This window comes from Mercenaria mercenaria, unplaced genomic scaffold (assembly GCF_021730395.1).
Source record: "Mercenaria mercenaria strain notata unplaced genomic scaffold, MADL_Memer_1 contig_1234, whole genome shotgun sequence".
Classification (NCBI taxonomy): Eukaryota; Metazoa; Mollusca; class Bivalvia; order Venerida; family Veneridae; genus Mercenaria; species Mercenaria mercenaria.
Window position 1 is genome coordinate 9,443 of NW_026459215.1, and position 22,640 is coordinate 32,082.

General features: G+C 32.3%; 1 protein-coding gene across 1 annotated transcript in view; it reads left to right on the forward strand.

The window, feature by feature from the left end:
- Positions 1–2,427: 2,427 nt before the first annotated feature.
- The window catches only part of LOC128551533 (carbohydrate sulfotransferase 15-like), a 34,148-nt gene continuing 13,935 nt past the window's right edge, over positions 2,428–22,640 (forward strand). The window contains exons 1-7 of the mRNA XM_053532425.1: positions 2,428–2,544; positions 7,803–8,311; positions 8,555–8,666; positions 9,220–9,366; positions 10,194–10,328; positions 10,691–10,847; positions 11,386–11,554. Coding sequence (XP_053388400.1) covers positions 7,817–8,311; positions 8,555–8,666; positions 9,220–9,366; positions 10,194–10,328; positions 10,691–10,847; positions 11,386–11,554 — 1,215 coding nt within the window. The 5' untranslated portion in view covers positions 2,428–2,544; positions 7,803–7,816. The remainder of the gene's footprint in view (positions 2,545–7,802; positions 8,312–8,554; positions 8,667–9,219; positions 9,367–10,193; positions 10,329–10,690; positions 10,848–11,385; positions 11,555–22,640) is intronic.

The window sequence follows — 22,640 nt, forward strand, 5'->3', positions numbered from 1 at the left end:
TCTTGTAAACGTATTTGCATTTGTACAAATTAGACTTAAATTTGTACATAAAGTATTCCTGTGTACCAGTGAAGCTGTGGAAAAGAATGATTTCCTGTCAAGTGAAAATGGGTTCTATGTCTGTGTTGGAATTTTAGTAAAGGTTATAAGGCGACTATCCAGTTTAAGATCCTAAGTGGTCCTCATTGCACTATTTCAAATACCAAAAGGGGTACCTTGATATCTTCTTTACCTTTAGTTTCTTGGCATTGCCTCCTAGTATTACATTATTATCCTCCCTGTCCAAGTTGACCCCCTCAGTCTTCAACCCTCACCCCACAAATCAATTTCCTCCTCCCCTTAAAATTACTTCTTTACTATATTTTAAACCCCTGTATCATAATTAATGATAACAATATTATTATTGTTCATTCATTCCCTTCCCCACCTTTAACCCACCCCTATCACAAGACTCAAATAAACGACATTACCATACCGTATCATTTAAGTTGAAACTTTTACATCTCCCTGTCAAAAGCACTGTCCCTATTTCAAAATAACTGCACTTTTTTTCTTGCGCTCAAACAGGCTCTAGCAAACTATAAAGGTAAGGTGAGCTTTCAAGGGCCATAATGGTCCTCTTATTTCAGAGTGTATAAGAAAGAAGTATATAGATAAATATACATGTTAAGACTGCTGCCGTTAGAAAGAATGCATGTATAACTTCCGCTGGGCTTAAAGCTAATACCACATTATTTTTCTATTTAAGATCCAAGCCTATTACAAAATTGATTATAAATGCATGTCTTAGTTTTCAATAGGCAGTGTCGACATTGAACTTTCATGTTACGACATATATCGGTGTACAAATTCTTGCGACATTTTATGTAAAAATTGCGACTTATAGTGTCAGATGATTTTGCGACAACACGTTTGCTAACGGTGGATGCATCATTTATTTTCATTCTTGCGACGTTTAACTTAACTTGCCATGTCTAAGGCCAGTGCGACAGTTAATGTTGCTGGAGTTAGCAAATACTTTGGGCCGTATATTTTATGCAGGATTCTTCAATTCCTCCCTGACAAATCATATATATATGGGACCACTCATTGGCCACTCATATCTTTTTCTAGCACTTTAATGAATACTGCTTTGTGAAAAATACATCTTTCCTATAAATGTACGTAAATACATATGTTTTGATACTTGTAAAAAATATGGTCATTATATGTCATTCACGTTCGTTATAGCACATTCTAACAAGACCCGATTTATTTCCATATTAAACAAAGAAAACTGAAACTATATATTATAATACGAAAAACAACAACACAGTTAAAAAATAAAGAGCTCTATCTCTCCGCAAAATAGTTTCTGTGTATAAATATTGCCATTTAAAAATAGTTTTATACAAATACAACTGCAAGTGCACCGATGCACTTAAAATTCGCCTGCCTGACACGTTTTACTTTTCAACAAATGCTAGCTATCTGACACCGGTACGTATCCCTGAATTAATTGTACCTACAGTGACGTAATAATCACCCGGGGTCACTGACAGCGACAAAAGCGAAAGTGTGTGACCTCTTATATTACCATACGATATGGTTTTATTGCAATACAAGGCCTCCGGCCAAAAATACAAATAATATTACTTCAGATTTAAGGTAACATTATAAACATACGTACATTAAAACAATACTTCTTGATCAATGTAAATACATGCTATTACATTAGGCGCAATTTTGCTAACCTTTGTAATACAAAATATCACGCAAAACATTGTGATACAAAACATAGCAACATTTGATGATAGTGCAAGTTACAAGTTACTGTCTCTAAGTTCAAACGCATTGACCAAGAATCTTGCCAAAGAGAAAACACTTTCAATTCTAACGTCAGACATTATAGTTTTAAATAAATGTTCACAAATAACTGCTGTAATCCATTCATTTCTAAATTATCTAGCTCTCACTTCGTTATACAGCGGGAAAACAAGCAGATAATGTAGATATTTTTTTATTATATATATCAATTTCAAGTACTCATCAGATCGTTTATGGACACAGAATAAATAATAGTAGAAATGACACAACCTTATTTCGTTCCAATTTTACACTGGAAGAAACCTGTTAGACCGTCCTTAAGTTTTATACAAGATTTTAATTGTTTATACCTAGACTTGAAGACTGAAAGAAACTTACTGCTGTTATTTATACCTTTCCGCACAAGTATATTTTACAGTTGTACGTGGATACAATTATCAAAAATCTTCATATAATCAATAAAGAATATATACACACGACTGTTTTATTTAGAATGATATTTTTAAACTGTTTGTAGGCTAAAAATGGTGTCCATGGTTGAGTAACCACAGAATGTTAAATGATTACTAAGGACTTTCATGAATAGCTTACTCAGACTGTTTACAACTGAGATGGCTCTATAATTGTTCGGATTGGTTTTTCAACATTTTTTGTGTACCGGTGTAATTATACTTCCACACCATTCCGGTGGAATATTACCAGTAGGAAATACTTTATTAAATATTTTGTTTAGATAAGGTAAGATAATGTTTGAGTACTTTTATACATTTCGATACACGTTCCGTCTATATCGGCTGCACGCGCATTATGAAACGGATGCAAACCTTCACATAAAGTATAGGCTGCAAAATATAATTCAAGAACACGTTGAAAAAAGCGAGAACTTTCCAAATTTTTATAACAATATAGCGCAAAAATGAGCCCGGAAGTCAAGGAAATTTTTCATCTGATTTAATTATAAACACATCCGGAACATTTTCAGAAAATCTGAAAAATGCTTTTGAGGAGAGAACAAGTAAAATGTTTAATAAAAAGTGTCATTTTTTTCATCATGCATTCAGGTTTACACGTGTGATAATAAAAGTCTGAAGGAAAACGTTAAATGGCAGACAAAATTAAAATAGACATCAAATCAAATTAATGCTGTTATTTTCTTTTTTTTTTTTTTTTTTTGTGTGTGTTGAATTTTTTGTGATTAACTTATTTTTTTGTCTTAAATACACAAAATTCTTCGTGTAATTTTGATGTACAAAATCTAAAAACGGAAACTAATAAAGCATTCTTTGCCTTAAAGCTATTGAAATTCAAATTTCTAAATTAATACTTTTTGAAATTTACCTTCAAATGAAGAAAAATAAATCGTTTTATTTGTTCCATAGTTTTAACTTCATAAGCATCGTAGTAGATTTTCTTTACGACAAAAATTCTCATGCTGTTGTTTTTGTGTATAACCGTATGCATTAGCAGACAGCGCTGAGACTTAAATAGGAATGTGTTGAATATGTTTTGAATTAAAATGCATAGAGGCTACATGCCTATTTCTTGAATAATATAATGCATATCCTTTCTTACTGTGTTTGTTATTTCTCCTACCTAACAGTTTAAGTCTATCTCATTCTATTATCTTTGTTTCAAGATGTAAATGTGCATAATTAACGCATAACTTGTATAACAAGTAGGTATATCAACATTACATTTTATTACAAGTAGCACTATCAACACTATCATTTATCAAAAGTAGTTGTGAATATATAACAAGTTACCAGCTGTAATATAATACCTGATAAAACTAGATATCATGAGTTCGAAAATGGCTTGTGACACAAGACTGACTTTTGTAAATATTTGGGGTGTTCGCGAACATTCTACTACTCTAGACATGATTGAAAGTTATATGTTTTCATACTAAAAATGAAATTAATTGTCAAAAATAAAATGTAGTTTCAATTTTCCAAGAGTGCAAACGAAAAACGTAGATACATGCTAGTTTGTAATAAACACGTCATCCTGAAGAGATGCTGGAATTCTTGAATTTCTCATATGGCAGCAAAGAAGAACTTACACTTAATCCTTTACACTTATAACAAGTTTATTTGATATTTTTATACATGGGCTCACCCGTAACCTCAACATTATATTCAAATATTTTACATATGTATACAATTGTAAGGATTCATACACAATTTCAAAAAACTACAATTTAATTGTATTTTTGCAGAAATATTGAGATTTAAAATATTCAGATAATGTATTTGTATAACATGAACATTTCATTAGACTTTGGTATGGAGAAAATATATTATTTCACCCGCTAAACATTGCAACTTCGACGATAACTTTTTTAAATACGGATGAGCTTTAAATACGATAACTTGTTTAAAGACACTAATTATCAATGGCAAATATACAATAAATATTTTGAGACATTGAATAACTATATACAGATAGGCAATAATTATAGATGATATAATATTGCAACGCATTACACGCCATATATATTACAAAACCAGGCATAGCATTCAAGCACAAATATCTAATTACATTTTTCAAGATTTTTTTAAAATATAAAACTGGCATACTTGTTCTAAATCAATAATATCCTAATCCTAGCTAGTTTATATTTATTTATTGTCACCGTGGATTGGTCTCCAGTACTGCTGACATTAATTTGTTTGTTTTTATACAGTTTGAACCACATTAACCGGTACAAAGTAAAACACTTGTACTGGTATCAGAACTTTCATATAAATTTAATATATTATGAACAATAGTATGTGAAATGTTGATTTAATCTTTGGTTCCTAACAAAGGTGCAAAGCATTGTAAAGAGCGGGTTTTCATCATCCGCTTCATTTTCATTTCAATCAAAGTTTATATCAAGAACTGTTGAAATGGCGAAAAAGATATGTTTGTAGTCATTGAGGCAGCTGCAAGAGGCTGTTTTGAAATAGTTGTCCTCTTGTTTATGTAATTGCAAGTAGAAAGCTGATTATTATGAATGTTAAGAAATGCTTACAGGAGACAAATAGTTATATTAAACAATACGTTTTAAAGTTTTGGATATTAACTACTTGTAAGGGTTTGACATGATTACTTGTAATAAAACATGTTTGATAGAACTTCTGATATAAATACTCTAAAGCTTTATATACCTTTTTGAACGTAGTGCTTGATAACAGTTAAACAAGAACAGTTAGAAAGGGAATGTATTTCATTCTTCAAGACGTAGGCATGCATCTGTTGTGATTTTTAATTTAAAGCAAATTCTGCACATTCATTTGCTTTAAATCTAAACGAAAGTCTCATTTTTTCATAAATTGTACATAATATAAATGTTGCCGAATGGAATTTAAAAAAGAGAAAATAAACGGGTAACATTTTTTAAATATAATAAATTTTCATATATATATGTATGTTGTATAACTCATAAAATTTAAAATAGAGAGATTTTATCTATTACGGTGATGCATGTTAACTGAATAACAATGTATATATTCGACAAGTCCATAAATCTATGCATTCTGTGATTCGTTTTTTGTTTCTTTTTTTTTTTTTTTTTTTGGTTCTATGTTTAGTGAAACATAAATATATTGCCGTTTTTAACTGATGTGATAACATACATATATATCAATGACGTTAAACATATAGCGATGTACATTTTTAACAACAAGGTTTCTCGGATAAATTGCATTTAGCAAATGTTTCCAACGTCTGCAATTTTCCTGTGGGAGTCAATTTGAATTCTCGAGCCTTGTTGTTTTTATTTTTATTATTTTCTTTTGGTGTTGTTAAATACAATATTAGCAATTTTAACATTTCTGTGACAAGGGAAACTGAGCATGATAGTCTTTTTGATGATAGTATATGATGGCTATGACAAATAAGAGAATACACTTGTGAAACAGCATATGTAGTTTCTTTTTTATTTGAGTGTAGCATAAACTATTGTTTAAAATAGACTTTCTCAATTTAAGATTTCTCCGCTATCTGACCGGCATGCTCTAAACTCATCATCACATTTAATCTCATGATATGAAATGTATAAAAGGTGGTTGAAAAATAACGCTCTTCTCGACATATAACTCTTGTTTGTAGAGTTGTGGTCAGTTATTTGAAGGCTGTCGTTTCTGTTGGATAAAATATATTTTCACTTTGACAACATACTCAACTTAAAACTTAAAGAAATAACTGCGACCAACCCACTACTGGTTTACTTTTATCCTTTAATAAACGAGATTTCATGCTCAGTTTGTCCACTGTGGCGGCCGTAAATAGTCTCCCCGTACATTCAATCAGGGCTGTTATATTTTTATCTTCTCAGATCATTCAGCACGATTTTTATGTCGTGTTATTGGTACAGCTTAGTTTCTCAAAATGACCATTACGGCCTGGGTGGTTCCAATCCTCCCGCTTTCATAGCCTTGGGTATTTTAATCACCCCTTGGATATGGTGCCTGCTTTTTAGTTTTGTCTTTTGACAGTTACTGCGATACGCAGGCTCCATAACCTCAGATCCCCTTCCCAAATTTCAGTTTGTCTAGTTCTGCGCATTGTTTTCTCGTTTGGGGCAAACTCTTTACTTTATCTGGGGAACAAACGTCTCTCTTCATGGAATTAAACGCCTCAACACGGGTATCATTGATGGCTCCACGTTCACCACCGTTTGAACACATCTGCGGATGTCTCTAAATTGCTTTTAAAACATTTAATTGAATCATCAAGGTATCTTGAGGATATTTTAAATACGGACAGCCTGTGTTTTTTTTTTAAAAAACTGGTGAAACAATTTTGTCTTGTATCATAGCTCGTTTTTTTTTTCTTAACAAATTGGGTGCAGGTAATTCGTATACACTGACTACAGGGTGCGGTATTTAATACCCGCACTCTAGTTACCGCACTGTTGGATAGGAAAGTATGCCAGCGTGTCTGGAACAGTAGACAGCGGAGTGTATTTTATTGATTTTCTGCTCTCGCATTGGTTTATTTTACCTGGGCTTTACACATTTGTAATGCAAGGATTTAACGTACTTACTGAACTGATGTATATGGCAATGAGGAACGCCTACAACTACCATATATGGAATGCTATGATACAAAACAGAAAGAGCATTAAAACTCTCTGGTAAACGATTTAAACTCGGGGGCTACGCCCCCTCATACAAATCGTTTACCCTAGAGTTTAAATGCTCTTTCTATTACAAAAACTTAGCAAAGATACTACTTCAGTTTTAAAAGCGTTACTGTGGTACCTACATTTAACAATTGTAAACAAAATATAATAGGAAAGGGTAGATTTCTCGGAAGCACACAGCACCAAAAACACAGCCTCAGAGCCACGCAATTGCAAGTTAGGTCAATGACAAAATGAAGTTGCAATGGAATATATTACAGACGGGTTGCTTCAAACATTTAGCAGGTACATATTATTTTATGCTAAATATAGATAGATGGGGGAGCGGTTATGGGTAAAATCGGCGGTGGGGAGAAAATTTAAAGGGTAAAAAAGAACAAAGATGAATATACAAAGGTAATGCTACTATTTTAATTACAGTGACACTAAAACATAAAGAACTATTGCGCAGACACTCAAGTACAAAAGATAAACACACAACCACACCCAACTAAATAACATAGAAAGATAAGCAATTAAGATACAAGAAAAAATAATAAAGAAAATACAAACGCTCCCTTCCCACCTTGAGATGTCCCTCGAGCAACCTCTTTTGGTATTGGAATATCATTGCCAAACATATGCACGCAGTGGTATTGGAATATCATTGCCAAACATATGCACGCAATGTTTTAAGTTTGGCATGTATTGCCTACCGGGTTGGATGAGTATCAGTCTGGAGAGTTTACCAGAGCAATCGAATTTACAATGCTACACACTTATATATTTTTCTTTTCTGTTTAATTTGTAAACAATTCCAGTTTCTTATTAAAAAGGAAAACTATATAATGATATTATATGATTATACATTTAAATTTCTTTTCAGAAACGTGATCTAACATGTGGAATACTTTAACAGGAAGTAACACAAGAAAACGAACGGTATTTTTAATTTCCGTAACAATATGCATATTTGTGATATATGCACAATGGAGTAAAGCCTTTGGTATATTTTCTAATTCAAAAGGAAATTCCAAACCCGACAATGTAAATCTTTTTTCAGAGAAGCTACGTGCAGCAGCTAACAATCAATTGACCTCCGTAAAGAATGTTTCAGATAAAAGAACCTCACTCCCAACATTACAAGACTCAAACTTTGAACTTAAAGAAATTAACAGTTTTGACATCACGACTTTAACAAATGTGACAAATGCTACAGAAATAGAACAAGTCAATAAGACGCTCACACTCCTTTCAAGACAAGTTGGCTCTGACAGTGTAATTGATTGGAGCAAGTTCCAGCATATTTCGTTCAGACAGAAACCAAAGCAAAACATGTCAGATTTACCATATTTTCTGAGGTTTGAAAAGGCTGCCTATGATATCATGAACATGGTAAGTAACAAATTATGAAATCACTAGGACCTACCACTCGACAAATTGTGAACATATAGGTATGGACAATTTAATAACAAAATTGCACCACTAAGTTAAACAGTCTGTTTGTTCTGATAAATTCATCGAAAAGGGCCACTGGGTTTGAATTTTTGTTTCCTCTTCGACCGAAGAAGACTACGATTAGCAGTTATTTTTTGCCATATATCATTTGCAAATCAATAATATTGGATAATTCTTCAGGAACCAATAACATTTGATCCGGCTTTCAAGAACCCGTGTTGGAGAGGTGGAGACAGTTTCACATCTCTAAACGATGGAAGCCTACACTGTTTGCCTTATTTTTATATCATTGGTAAGTAAAGATCTTGGTCAGGTAAGAGATATTTTTGTTAAAGTTCCTCTTATTATGCAGACTTATTTTATGAGAGGAAGTTTATTGTTCTCCCAAGAAGCCCGCCTCATACAATGTTGCCAGCAGATGTACATCTGTAATTGTCCTCTACTAATGAAGATTTTATGTATTAAAAGTCGACAGCAAGCAGTCAGGGCACAATTTGTTGTTTGACATATGTCTAGTGTTGGTTACGGATTTACGACAATTAAAGAAATGCAGTAAATTTTTGTACCGGTTTCTTGTTAGTGTTGTTTGCTTTTTACAATCAATGGTTTGTCAAAGTGTTTTGTATATTTTCAGGCATTCGTCCATTTTCTTGTGCATATTTAGAATTGTTATTTTTCAATAGATTTTATTTATGCAAACTTATTGTAATACGCTGGATATTCCGACTTTTAGTGTTGTTTACACATTTTTACATTGGTATTTATCATTTTACTATTCAAGTAAATTTATTGCTCAAAATAATCAACATAAAACTGACATAACTATACTTGAACACATCAATCAGGTGTAAAAAAAAGCGGTACCACAGATTTGTACGTAAGAATGAAGAGACATGCGGAATTCTGCGAGCCTTTTCGGAAAGGGTCACAGTGGTTTCCAAGGTTGAGATTCGGCACCGATGTTACTTCTCGTATCAACAACTACGTGCTGTGTATGTATATGTACACTCTTTCTATGATTTTCTATACACATCTTGTTTGAACCATTTTAAATTTTCTCCTTTTGAACATCATTCGATGCAGCTGTTGATCACAATAGTATGGTACAATGGAAACTGAAATAACACGCTTCTTTAGAAGATGTCTTCGCACATACATGCTGTCCTAATAAACCGCAAATCTTCGTCTTGGGGTGCAAAATGTGACAATTGCATATTGACCGTTACATTATTTTATATTTGTCAAAAGCAGATTATAGTGCAATCTGCCTCAAATTAGTATGTTATTATTTTACTTTAAATATGTCATCTTGTCTGTGGATAAAGCCTGCAATATCAAAATGACTGCCAAAATAATTGTCGGCCGCACGAGCTATTCTCAGGCAAGTCCGTTTCGGCAATCAAAGTAACTCGCTCATATGTATCCGTACTAAATTCCTGAGTGTCTTGCATTTTTACATTTGTGTAGTTAATACACTGTGGTCGAACCTATTTATATTCAACGGTAGTTGCAGTAACTTTTAAATACAAAGAGACTTCTAACACTCATTCAGCGTTTTTTTTTTTTTTTTTTTTTTTTTTTTTTTTTGCCGATTGAAGTGTCTCCGGTAGTACTGGCATAGACTTCGTGAGGAGGTGATTTATTGTATGCATTACTGTTCCAGCCATTCAAGGTGGAGCTCTCGTAAAATAAGTAGCCTTTAACTTTTTCACCAATAGAACAATATCTTGGAAACATTGGTATATGACAACTATAAGTTATTGGAGTTATAATGAAAAACTTTATCAAAACAATGAAGGTGAATATCTGGTCCTTTCAGCCATAATACAAAGAGGCTTTGATCCAAGGAAAGTAGAATTCTTTATCTCGCTGTTTGACAAACCAGCCTTGTGTATATCACGGAGTCTATCAACACGAAGAGGCAAGGATCCTCTTCGTTATAAAATGGTAACAGGTAATAACGTAACCATGCAACGTATTTTGAAAAGCTTCTATTTTCTTAATAATGCCTCAAAGTACAGGCGTTTTATCCTTATATTGTAATTGATGTTTGTATGTTTGTCTGTTTGCCACAAATTAGCACCGTAAGCTTTAGGAGGAACATAGAAATCTTAAACAACAATGCGTTATTCTCAGTACAGTTGGTGAAGGTTTTTCATTGTTCGGATGTAGTCCTTGGCCGCATTTTAACTTCTGGGCTAAAAGCCGGTGCCTAGTATGTATATATGAAAGATCAAATGGGCAATTTCTAACTGACTTAATGTACATCTAACTTAACATTGTGCATCCAGAAATAAGAGTTTTTATTCTCTTTAGCTGAAGCTAGTCCATCGACATTTCATATGCATACAAACTGGGAGCGGTTACCAGGCAACGAGAACTTAAACGATCCGCGTTATACAAACTTTCAGTACATCAAACACATTACACCCAACGTTAAAATTATCATCTTGTTTAGAGATCCCACAACAAGGTGAGTATATAAAATAACAAGCTTACATAACAGTTACAGTAAAATGCATGAAAAAAGTGAGCTGATTAAAAAACACAAAAGCCACCAAAAGGTGTACCTGTAAGTACAAATTTATAGGTGCGGGAGCACTGTTTTACCAGTAGGTGCATTTTATGTATACCTGCAATTATATTTTGTTAAGACTTTGTTTTTCTTTTTTCATTGCTCATTGTCTTTGTATTAATAAAATCTGGAAAGTAGATCCCTCGAAAAGCACCGAAAACAAGGCAAACAGTGAAAATTGCAGACTCGGTTTGATTGAGTCTGTTCATGAGCAGTAATGGAAAATGCAACACTGCCCACGCCCCCTAGCACCGGCTTAAGCAGTATTCAATCTTCAAATCTAAATGAGTTGAAATCAATGATCCCGAAGGACCAGAAAATATAACAACACTGAGATGAAGTCAGGGCGACTTTTTTACGGCCGCCACACAACACTTAACACCCGCTGTTGTAAGTCTTAGTTTTATGTTAACTGTAATATTTCAACATTTTTCAGACTTTATTCTGACTTCTTGCACACCACCAGGGTATGGTATGGTAGGTATTCACCTTACGTGTTTCACAGAGATGTTATACAGTTGATAGAGGCTTATAAAAGTTGTTTCCGCCGCTTTTCGCAGAGGAGTTGTGTATATAATAATACCCTAAAACAGGAGCTCCGTTCGGTAAGTCGTCAGAAGTAATGTCTACTACCTGCTATTATCTATTATCTGCCAATTAAACAAATTCATAAGTATACGTTTGTACGCTATTATCTGCCATTTCAACACCATGACAATTCTACGTTTTATAGATGTTAAAGCAGAAGATATATATTTGTCTCAAGACTAAAAATGTGGATCGTTTCAGCGCAATTCAGTTTAAATTATAAATGAATGACATACACTTTAGGCAGGAGAACAAATGCATTTTAGAATATATTTCAAATGCGAGATTTATTTTGTACTATAATATATACAAAATTTTAAAACACAAAAATGCAATTCGTTTAGACTGTAAGTGTTGATTATAAATTTTAAACATGGGAATCAATTCACTTTATACTCTTTGTTAGTATATACTTTTAACACGAGAATTCAATTAACAGTTGCCTATGAATATCGATAATGTACTTTAAATATGATATTTCATTTACTTTTGACAACGATTTCAGATTATATTTTTTAATAAGTGAAATTAATTGCAAATCGTATGCATTTAGACTAGGTCAACTATTTCACATTAACTCCGAAATTAATAAAGATGGTTTCAAACATTGTATTAAGATCTTTCACGACAGAAATACAAATAAATGATTTATTTATCATGCCATTTAAATCAAAATTCTTTTACTATTTTCGAACTTGTATGAACAAAAAAAGATATTCATAACATAAAGTAGATATGGGTAGCCATATTCTATCTCGTTTATTAAGAGCTAACTGGTATTATTACTTCACTTTAATGCAAACAAGCCTGTATGTCGTCGTCATCCCCAAATGAGAATTATACTGTCAATAATATAGTCCTTCGCGGTTCAGCCATTTGCAGTCTTTGTTAGTTATGTACCTAATAGCGAGTAAAGAGCATTTAAGTCTCCTTTATTGGGATTTTTTATATCGATATTATTAGAGCAACTTTATCCTCCTTAGGATTTAAAGATCGTTTATTCGGTGTCATAAGGGGAAATTAAACGTACCTAAACCGCGTTTATACAGTTAAATAAGTGGAAATCACGCTCCGTTCATTCGGTATTGTTAATTCACTTTATCAAATAAATTTAGGGCAATTTACCTGTCATGGGAATATCTTTTAAGTTGAACAAAAACATATACACGTTTGATGGTGAACACAACAACCATTATTTTCTTATATGTAAATAATTCATTGATATGCTATCGTAACATAACAAAAATGAATAAAAATTAAACCGATCTGATTAGCCAAATCATAACAATAAATGATATAATAAAATCTTAAAAAGATTCTTTGAAACGCAACAAAGATGAATACAAATGTACTAGCAGACCCGGTTTGATTGAGTTTGTTCATAAGAGGCCATGAAATGTGCAAAACTTATCACGCTCCTAGCTTTTTTACAAAAGTGACCCCTGACCTCCAATACCAGGTTTGACCTTGACTTATTTTCTCTTCCATGACATTGTCTGACATATATATAGTAAAATGAACAACGATCAGTTACTAAATTTATTTTAATGTATACATGTCAAACAAGGTCAGCCATGTAGATCTAATCCCTATAAGTCAAAGGCGAACCTATTATCAAAGGTCAAATTTGTGCAAGAATTCGCAAGAAATAGCAATTTTGCAATGATTTTTCTTTATTGTGTAGGTTATTTTTGTCACTACTAGTAAAACTGATCATTATTCATTTTAAAGAATATATAACAGACAATATCACTGTTGAAATAACAATGAAAAATTAGTCAAGGTCAAACCTGACATTAAAGGTCAAATGTCATTTTCATGTAAAAATTCAAAATACAGCATTTTTGATTTCTTCTTCGTTAAAAATTATCTTGTCATTTTTTTTCATTGAAAATAACTTTGTCTTATGTTTATTTGTAAGTCAATGTCAGCAATGCAGATCTAATTTCAAAAACAGTGATTGGTAAAGCTTATACCAAAGGTAAAAGGTGAAATATGCGTGAAAGATCGCAAAAATAGCATTTTTGCAATACTTCTCATTGTTTAAAGATATTTTGTCATTATTAGTAACTTATGGTTATTCCTTGAAGTTTCTTACATGTATATACATAGGTCAGTGTCAACAATGAAGATATCATAAGACATGAGTCTAGATCAGACCTGATGTTAAAAAAATTAAAATTTATTTTCGGGTAATAAATTCAAAAGATAGCACTGTTATTTTATTTCTTTGTTCAAACATATCTTGTCGTTATAACTTGATGTTAATTCATTTTAATGTTAACCTTTATTTACTTACTTCCTTACTGCGTTCCATCTTCTTATGGCCGTTTTATATCTTATGATTAGATGCGGCAATAACTGCACCGTATTCTGCATGTCGCTGGCATCTCTCCATAGCTTCGTCTCAAATGGGATGTCTGTTGGTCAAACTTTCTGCCGTGCTTCTACCAGATAGGAACAGCTCTGCAGAATGTGAACCGGTGTTTGTTCCTCTGATCCGCACTGACAATTAGCTGTCACTGCAACACCCAGCTTCTTCATATGTTTTCTCAGGCCACAGTCCAGTGCGCAGACGGAAGACAGTTAATTGGCTGTGCCTGTTTAGATTGTGTAGACTGTCCTGATTTGGCAGGTAGCCTCCATTTATGTTCTTCCAGTCTGACGCAAAGCTGTTCTTCCACAGAGTCTGAGCTTCTCTGTATGACGTTGGAGGTTGGGGCAGTATTTGCCTGGTTGCTTCCTTCGCAAGTTTGTGCGCAGCTTCATTTCCAGCTATGCCCACATGTGCAAGAATCCATCGAAATGCTACATTGTTGTTTTCAGACAGAATATTGATGTTTTTCAAGAGCTGTCTGGTTAAGTTGTCTGATGGACCTGCTGAGAGTGCCTGAAGAGCTGACTTGGAGTCTGTTAGGAATATAATGTCCCTTTTCTCCTCGCTCATACAGTTCGAGTGTCGCCGATGTGAGGGCTTGCATCTGGATCTGTAGTTGGCGCATCTCTTGCCGACTGGATGAGAGAGTGTGAGAGAGGAGTTGTCTGAAAATTTGATGTAGGCACCACTACCAGCATTCTGAACTGCATTTCCCACTGATCCATCGGTATATGCTTGGATCCAAGAGAGTGCTGGATAGCGGTTATTGTTCATTTCTAGCGTAAGAGATTGTTGGTAAGCCTGATGTTGCTTTCCCTTTTCTTTTACTCCTGGCACCTCCAATCTGATCTTGGGAGCACATTGTCTGGGAACCCATTCATTGGGCTCGAGTGGCTCTGCCTCTGTGTCCAGTGCTGCTGCTTTCCCTTTTTGCAGTTCTTTGACGATGTGGTTGAGACACTGTATTTTCAGTCTGTTCTTTGCTCTGCTCTCGAGTTTTGGGTGGAGCGGGTGGGATAGTAGTCTCTTTGTCTTCTCTGCATGCACAAAAGCTTTGTACTCTCGTCTTGTCCCTAATGGCTCAGGGTTGGCTGTCTTTTCCATTTATCTTATTAGAGTTCTTTTCATTGCTGCGGGATTATCCTCAGACCTGAAATTTAACCTTGTCCAGTTTATCTTTATTGGTTTTGGAAGCAGTTACCAATGAGGTTGATGCGTACTCTGCTACTAGCCGTACGTTGCCTGTGTAGACTTGCAGTAGGATCTTTGCATTTGCTCTCCAACTTGTTCCAGCCAGTTTTTTCATAATGACGAGTTTTTTGAAGGCCCCCTCCTTTGACCTTTAATGTCAGATTTGACCTTGACTAATTTTTCATTATTATTTCAAGAATGATATCATCTGTTATATATACTTTTAAATGAATAATAATTAGTTACTAGTTTTGAAATACCCTAAAACAAATAAAAAAATATCATTGCAAAAATACTGTTTTTTTGTGTTTGTTTTTTTGCTAATTGTCACGCAAATTTGACCTTTGACCTTTGATAATAGGTTTGGCTTTGCCTTATTTGGATAAGACTTACATTCCTGACCTTGCTTGACATGTATACATTAAAATAAATTGCTAACTGTAAATTATAACAAGAGCTATTATTTTTGAACAAAGTAATGCGTAAGTATGCTACAATTTGATCTTTTACAAAAAATGACCCATGAGCTTTAATACCAGGTTTGACCTAGACTTATTTTCTCTTCCATGACATCGTCTGACATATATACAGTAAAATGAACAACGATCAGTTACTAAAATGACAAAACAAATACTTTTAAACAATAAAAAATATTACAAACAAGTGATATTATTGCAACATTTTACTTACTTTTTTGACCTTTGACCTTTGATATTATGGTTGACCTTTGATGTTTTGAAATTATATGTTCATCCCAGACATCAACTAATTTTTATATATTAAAATGGACTGATATCGTTGATCAATATCGACAAAATATTATTAACAAAAAGAAAGTTAAAGAGCTATTTTTTCATTCTTTTACTTGAAAATGACATTTGACCCTTAATATCACATTTGAACTTGTCTGATTTCAGACGATATCTTTATTACTGACATTGTGGGACATATATACATTAAAATAAACCACGAGCAATTACAAATAATGATTAGAAATAGCTGTTATATTTCAAACAGGAAGCTATTCATGCAATTTTTCACACAAATTTGACCTTTGATTTTTGTTATAAGCTTTACTCTTGGCAGTTTTGGGGTTAGATATGCTGACTTTGCCTGACATACAGACATTAAAAAGAATTAACTTCAGTGACTAATAATGTGAATACATGTTAAAAACGTTAGAAAAAGTAAAGGTAACATTTTTTCACATTTTTGCATGAAAATAAACTTTGACCTTCAATTATCAAGGTTGACCTTGACGTTTTGCAATAAGATTTGCATTTCTGACATTGGCTGATATATAAACATTACATATATAAAGCTGAGTGACTTATGATAACAAACTCATTTTTAAGAATAAAAATAAATTTCAAATATGGCAATTTTTGTGATTTGTTCATGAATTTGACCTTTGACCGTAAGTAACAAGTTTGTCCTTCATTCCTTTTTGATGAATTTCTTTTTGCTGAAATTGGATGACATATATACATTTACTGACAATCAGATAGCTACTGTAATTAAACAGTGAAAAAACTGGTAGATGTAAACATTACCATACCCCCTAAATTTTAACATGTGAGTTTTACCTCCCCTATCACAAACATATGTAAACAAAATATAGATAGGCACGGCTTTGACACTTAAGAAATGGGTTTTCATGGAGGATATGAAATATTGTTTCCAAAAATGTATAAACTTCTTTTGGCCTCAATTGTTGCAATAAAAGTCCGTGAGCTCTCGGACCAAATGAGTCAGATATATTTTCCAACCATTGTATTTGATAAAAGCGATATACACATTACACTGATAATAAGTGTACCAAAAACTAAAGATATTGAATGGAAGCCATTTTTTTTAGTAACAGTCACCCAAAATAACTTTCAAAGCTAGTCAGTCAGATAAACTTGTACACAAAACCTAGTCCTAACTGAAGAAATAAAGCGAAGACCACCTTTTTGATGATCACATTGAGGAAAAATTATATCTAAAATGAAACAGAAGTCTAATTTGAGTAACTGTGACCTTGATCTTGAACAAGTGACATTAAAATTACATTTTTAGCACCAGTAAAAGGAAAAAAAAATGTCTTTTTAGGATTTGAACCAACGCCCTTGCGTTCCACTGACCATAGTAACTATGGGCCCAACGCTCTACACCACTGCGCGACATTTAAATTTTTTAAGTCTGAAGATTAAATAAGGTATCTAGAACTTCTGCTTGATCTCAACAAACCCATAAATAATCCCAACCTTTTTTTTTGAAAAGGATTGTTTACAGCCTGTTCAGTTTAGCCAAACTTTGAAGTCGGACAACAATTTTGTTCTAACAATAGAAAAAAAAACTTCTTATGCATCAAACAATGCAAAATAGTTCTGAGACAGTGTTTTATTACACATGTTTGTGCAAGCAGGAAATCAAAATAAAACAAACTTAACCAAGTTTGTATTACGTTGAATCAAATTGTTGTTACAACTGCATCACTTCAAGCAGTTGTGGTTAAACATATTAAAAATCATTGCGCAATCTATACTTTTCCGGAGTGTTGATTTAGTTAACTAGCTCTGTAGCTCAGTCGGTTAGAGCGCCAGCCTAATAAGCAGAGACGCACTAGCTTTCCACATGAGCGTTCGGATACCAGTACTGTAATTTTTATTATTTGTTATATTTATTTATATTCTTGTTCATTTCTCTGGAAAATAAGTTGATGAAGTTATTATGCAATATCTTACCACAAAACGAGGAAAAAAAAAACGGTGTCTGTAGTCTCTTCATTCCTATTTCTAGCTATAGTGTAAAAAGCGATTCCGTAATAATGTATATTAACTGTCTATGGCCACATCTGTAAAACCCTATTCTTGCAGTGCTATCAGCGCTTTGATATCTATAAGCTACCTTTAGGCCAAATTTAGGTTAAATTTAATTAGATCAATGCAAACTGAAATTATACAGAGGAAACCATGTTTTTCTTGCAACAATGACATTGATTTCAAGCTTATTGACTCTCATGTGCAGACTCAATTTCTGTTTCTGTGCCAAGTTTCATTTGGATTAGTCATTCAAGTCAGTAGTAATATACATGATGGTTTTAAGCTAATTTGACCTCACTTGACCCTTGTCCCGATTCTATAAGTGCACTTTGGCTTTACCCTTAACTTAAAATGCTAAATCCAGTGCACTTGGTACTGTAAAAATCTTTGTTTAAACCAAACGAAAACCTCTGGTTTAACCGAATGAAAACATCTGATTTGCTGGACGTAAGTGGGTTGAAGGGACCATGGTTTACTTACACAATTAAAAAGAAAAAAAACCCGGAAGAAAAATTCATACACTGAAAAACAATTTATAATAATTTTGTCCTTATTAATTAAAATAGTTTATAATTGTCTGTTGATTTTGTCTTTGATTATGAATATTTAGTATTTTATACAGTAAATCATACAACGGTAATTTGTCTTGTAACCTTTTAATGAAAAATAAACAATAGTAACCGCAGAGTATACTTGTTTTGTCTTGATATTGTATGTTATTGTATTTTACATTTGGGATGTAATTAATTACTTCTTTTGGTGGAGGAAGTCCAAATGGGTCAAAGTACAAAGTATTAAAGTAACAAACCCAATGTGTTCCAGGTCCAACAGAGTCGTCCAAATTTATAATTCCGCATTCATTATTCAACGTTCTTTTTGGTAGATTATTTCTACTAAATACCCTCCCGCCCCCCCCCCCACCCCCCACACCCCTGAAGTTTTTAATACCAAGTCGTTTAACACATTGTTCAATTTCAAAGTTAGAAATTGGTTTGTTTATAAATTTTATTTTATTTTTTTACTATAGGAATTCGTCTGTAAGGTCTTTTTGATTAGTCAGTTTGTATACCTTTACCACTTAACAAGGATGTAATCAAAGGTATTCCGGGATTAGCAGCCAGTATACCTAGGAACCCGCCGTCTTGTTTTTGTTTTTGTATTAATTTAATCACTCCAGATCCTACTAGTTGCTTTCTTTGATTAGGTGTAAGATATGGTGATATCATATTTCCCTTATCATTAGCTACCGCAATCATACCATTTCCAAGTATTTTACTAACACCAGTAATGGCAAGTCCTGACAAAGCTCTCCAACGCCTAACGGTCCTAATATTTTTGCAGCTATTTTTGCAGCTACCGGAAGTACTGTCCGGCCTAGCAGACCAGCCAAAGCTCCTAAAAATCCATCATTTTGACCTTGACTGGACATTTGTTTTTTTGATATTGTAATTTCTAACCCCTCATTATTCCTAATAGACTTTTCAATTCGATTAATTTGTGTTTTTGTTAAAAGTAAAGAGAAGTTTCCACGTAATTGTTCATGTTTTAATATAAAAGTATGAGGAATATTATTATTATAAGCCTGTGCTAAGTCTTTCTTTTGTCCGTCTGTTAGGTTTACTTTATATTCAATATAATTTGATGTCATTATATATTAAATTTATAAAATTTAGTTTTATATTTTATATATATTTTAATTAAACAATAACAAGTTCATTTCCAATAGTATTTATTTTAACTGTTTCTTCATACAATATAATTGCATAAATACGATATCTTGCAGTGGGAAGTGTATATAAACGTAAGTGTAATGTAATATGCTTAGGATCTTCTGTCATTCCTTCCTTTTTGAATTCTAAGTTAAGATGAACAAATCCAAACAAACTTTGAAAATTAAATTTCTTTAAGAGACTTCCAGTAGTTTTATTATTTTGTTTATAATAATAATTAAGAACATCATCATCAATCTTGATATACTTGTATATTCCGTTTCTGGATAAAATACACCATTACCAACTTCAAGACGACAAGATTCCAGCTTTTAATCATTATCTGCTGCATTAGCTTTAAATGTATCTAATAAATGTGATTATGTTCTTCTGAATTACTTTTATCAGGTCGTTGTAAATAAACAAACACATGTTCGGGTTTTGTTACACCAGCTATTATTCTAAAAGTTGTATTAATCTGTTGCGTATCTGTTGATTGTGTTACCATTTCACGAAGATATGTCCAACTTGTTGCTTTCATATATTTTTCAGAAATAAAATTAATTCCATATGGATTAAAAATTAAACGTGGTATCCACAATTTTTATCTAGTTACAATTACCCTACCCGGATCAGCAGCATTAGCTCTAAAAATTAATTCACCATCATTTGTTAATTGTAATGTGATTTGTATTTGACTTGGGGGTAACATGTTTTGTTCCAAACCCTGAAAAAATGAATAATTATTTAACGGAATTTTAGCATTTACCTCATTACCGCCCTGAATTAATTCCTTTCTAAATTTGAAACCTGGATTATATCCAGCTTGATCATTCCTACTCTCAGCAACAGCAGTAGTATCTAAATAAATAAATTCATTTGTTCCAGTTGATTCTGCATAATCCTTAGATAGTTCAACTAAATCCTTTACATTTATTACCTTGTATAAATTATTACAATCATAAACAATTTTTCCATTTTGTTTTACTTTAAGCTGATCAATTATTGAAGCTGCATTATTAATTAAAGCAATTTGATCTCCATCAGCATAATTATTACCATTAGCAAGTTTATTAACTTTAAAACTTACTTCAAAATAACCATTAAACCAATCAAAATATGAGCTTATATCATTAATTGTAAAGTGATACCCACTTTTTTGTTGTTTAACATTATTTCCCAAGACAGAAATTAAAGCTGTATGTAATTGAATAGGAGTTAGTTCGTATCTTTCACAATTTTGTTTTGTTCTAAACATGTATATTATATATATTATTTTATTTTTTTTATAAATTAATCTATTAATTCGTTTACGCTGAGCTGAAGCTGCCGCAGACATCAGGGGACCAAGGTCCGCTCCCGCACCTGACAATAATCTATTTAATCTTATAGTAATATCCTCCTCCTCATTATTTGAATTTGTTTTTTGTAATTCCTTAGCAATTAAATTACCAACAGCAGTACGAGCCTGAGGAGCAGGTTTTTTAAAACTTTTATTTTTTTCTGTAATTTTATTAGCAGCTAAATTCCCTACTTCCGTTCCAATCTTTTTTGTTTCGCTTTCAAGTGCTGCTTTTTCTGCAGTTTCCAGAGCTTTTTTTCCAGCAGTGCTAATTGAAGATGCAACTCCACTTGAAAACAATTTCGTTAAAGTGTCAAAAATACCTGTACCGTGTATAATTTCTTCTCCGGTTTGAGCATCAACATAAATAAATATTCCTTTATTTTTGTCATAAACATTTTTGTACATTATATAAAACTAAATTTTATATTTCTTTTAAAATTAGTGTAAAACTTGTTTCAACCCCATTAAAATAATTATTCTACCAAATTCACCTGTAATATATATTCTAATTGAATTTATAATATTTTTATTAATTTCAGGAGTTCCGACTCTGTTTGGTTATTTTGTAAATGGATAAGCTCTTGTTCAATCTGCAGTACTTAAGGCATAGATAATATAACTAAAATTACCATCAACAAGTGAATTATCAATAAGATCACAATGAATGTAAATTGTATCCACAGAGTTAGTTATATTTGGTGCTGTAGTTCCCCATTCAGCATTTCTCAATACCTTTTTCTCAAATCCAAGCAATGTATGAAAATTTGACATTCTCAAATCCAATATAAAATTATCTTTAATTGAAATTAATATTTTAAAACTACTTAAATCAAATTCCAAACTTATTTAGGCAATGTTTGATTTATCAAATTCAAAATCACCATTGGTTATTAATGTTTCCCTTATATAAGTATTGATGTCCGTATAACTGTAAGAACCATTTGTAAATATGATATCCTTTCATTTTTTTCCATTATTATAACGAACTCGTGTATTATCATATTCATCACTAATATTATGCCAAGAGTAAGTCATAGTGTTATTACTATCCAAACCAACAACATCAGATTTACTTTTATCTAAAATTGAAGAACGACTAAATCTAACTGTAAACTCTCTTGGAGTATTTTTATTATCATTTTTAACAGCTTCAGAACTTAACACTATTTTTTGTTCCATTTTATATATAATTTATTAAACATATTTTTAATAAAAGTGTAATTCAAGAAAAATATTTTTTATATTACATTTCATGTTGTTCTGGTAACAATTTATTCATTTTTAATAGTTCATCAATTATGCTAATACCTTTATTTTTTAGTTCTTTATTATTATTTCCAGCATCAATTGAACCACAACTAAACTCTAAGTTACTAATCAGTTCTTCTGGATTACACGTACAAAGACTTAAATTAAAACCTTCACCTCTAATTACTTTGTTTAAATTTCATGGATCTTTTATTGATAGGTAATCCTGATTTTTCTGTTAATTCTTTAAATATTTTTCTAGAAGGTATTGAATGTTTTTTATTATTGTTACATCTTTTATTAATTAAATCAATTAAATCATCATCTACTTTAGTGTTAATTACTTCTTTTCCTGTTCTTTGATCCTTAGCAACCAATTTATTTTGACTATAAAGTTTATTAAGATCGGTCAATAAATTACCATAT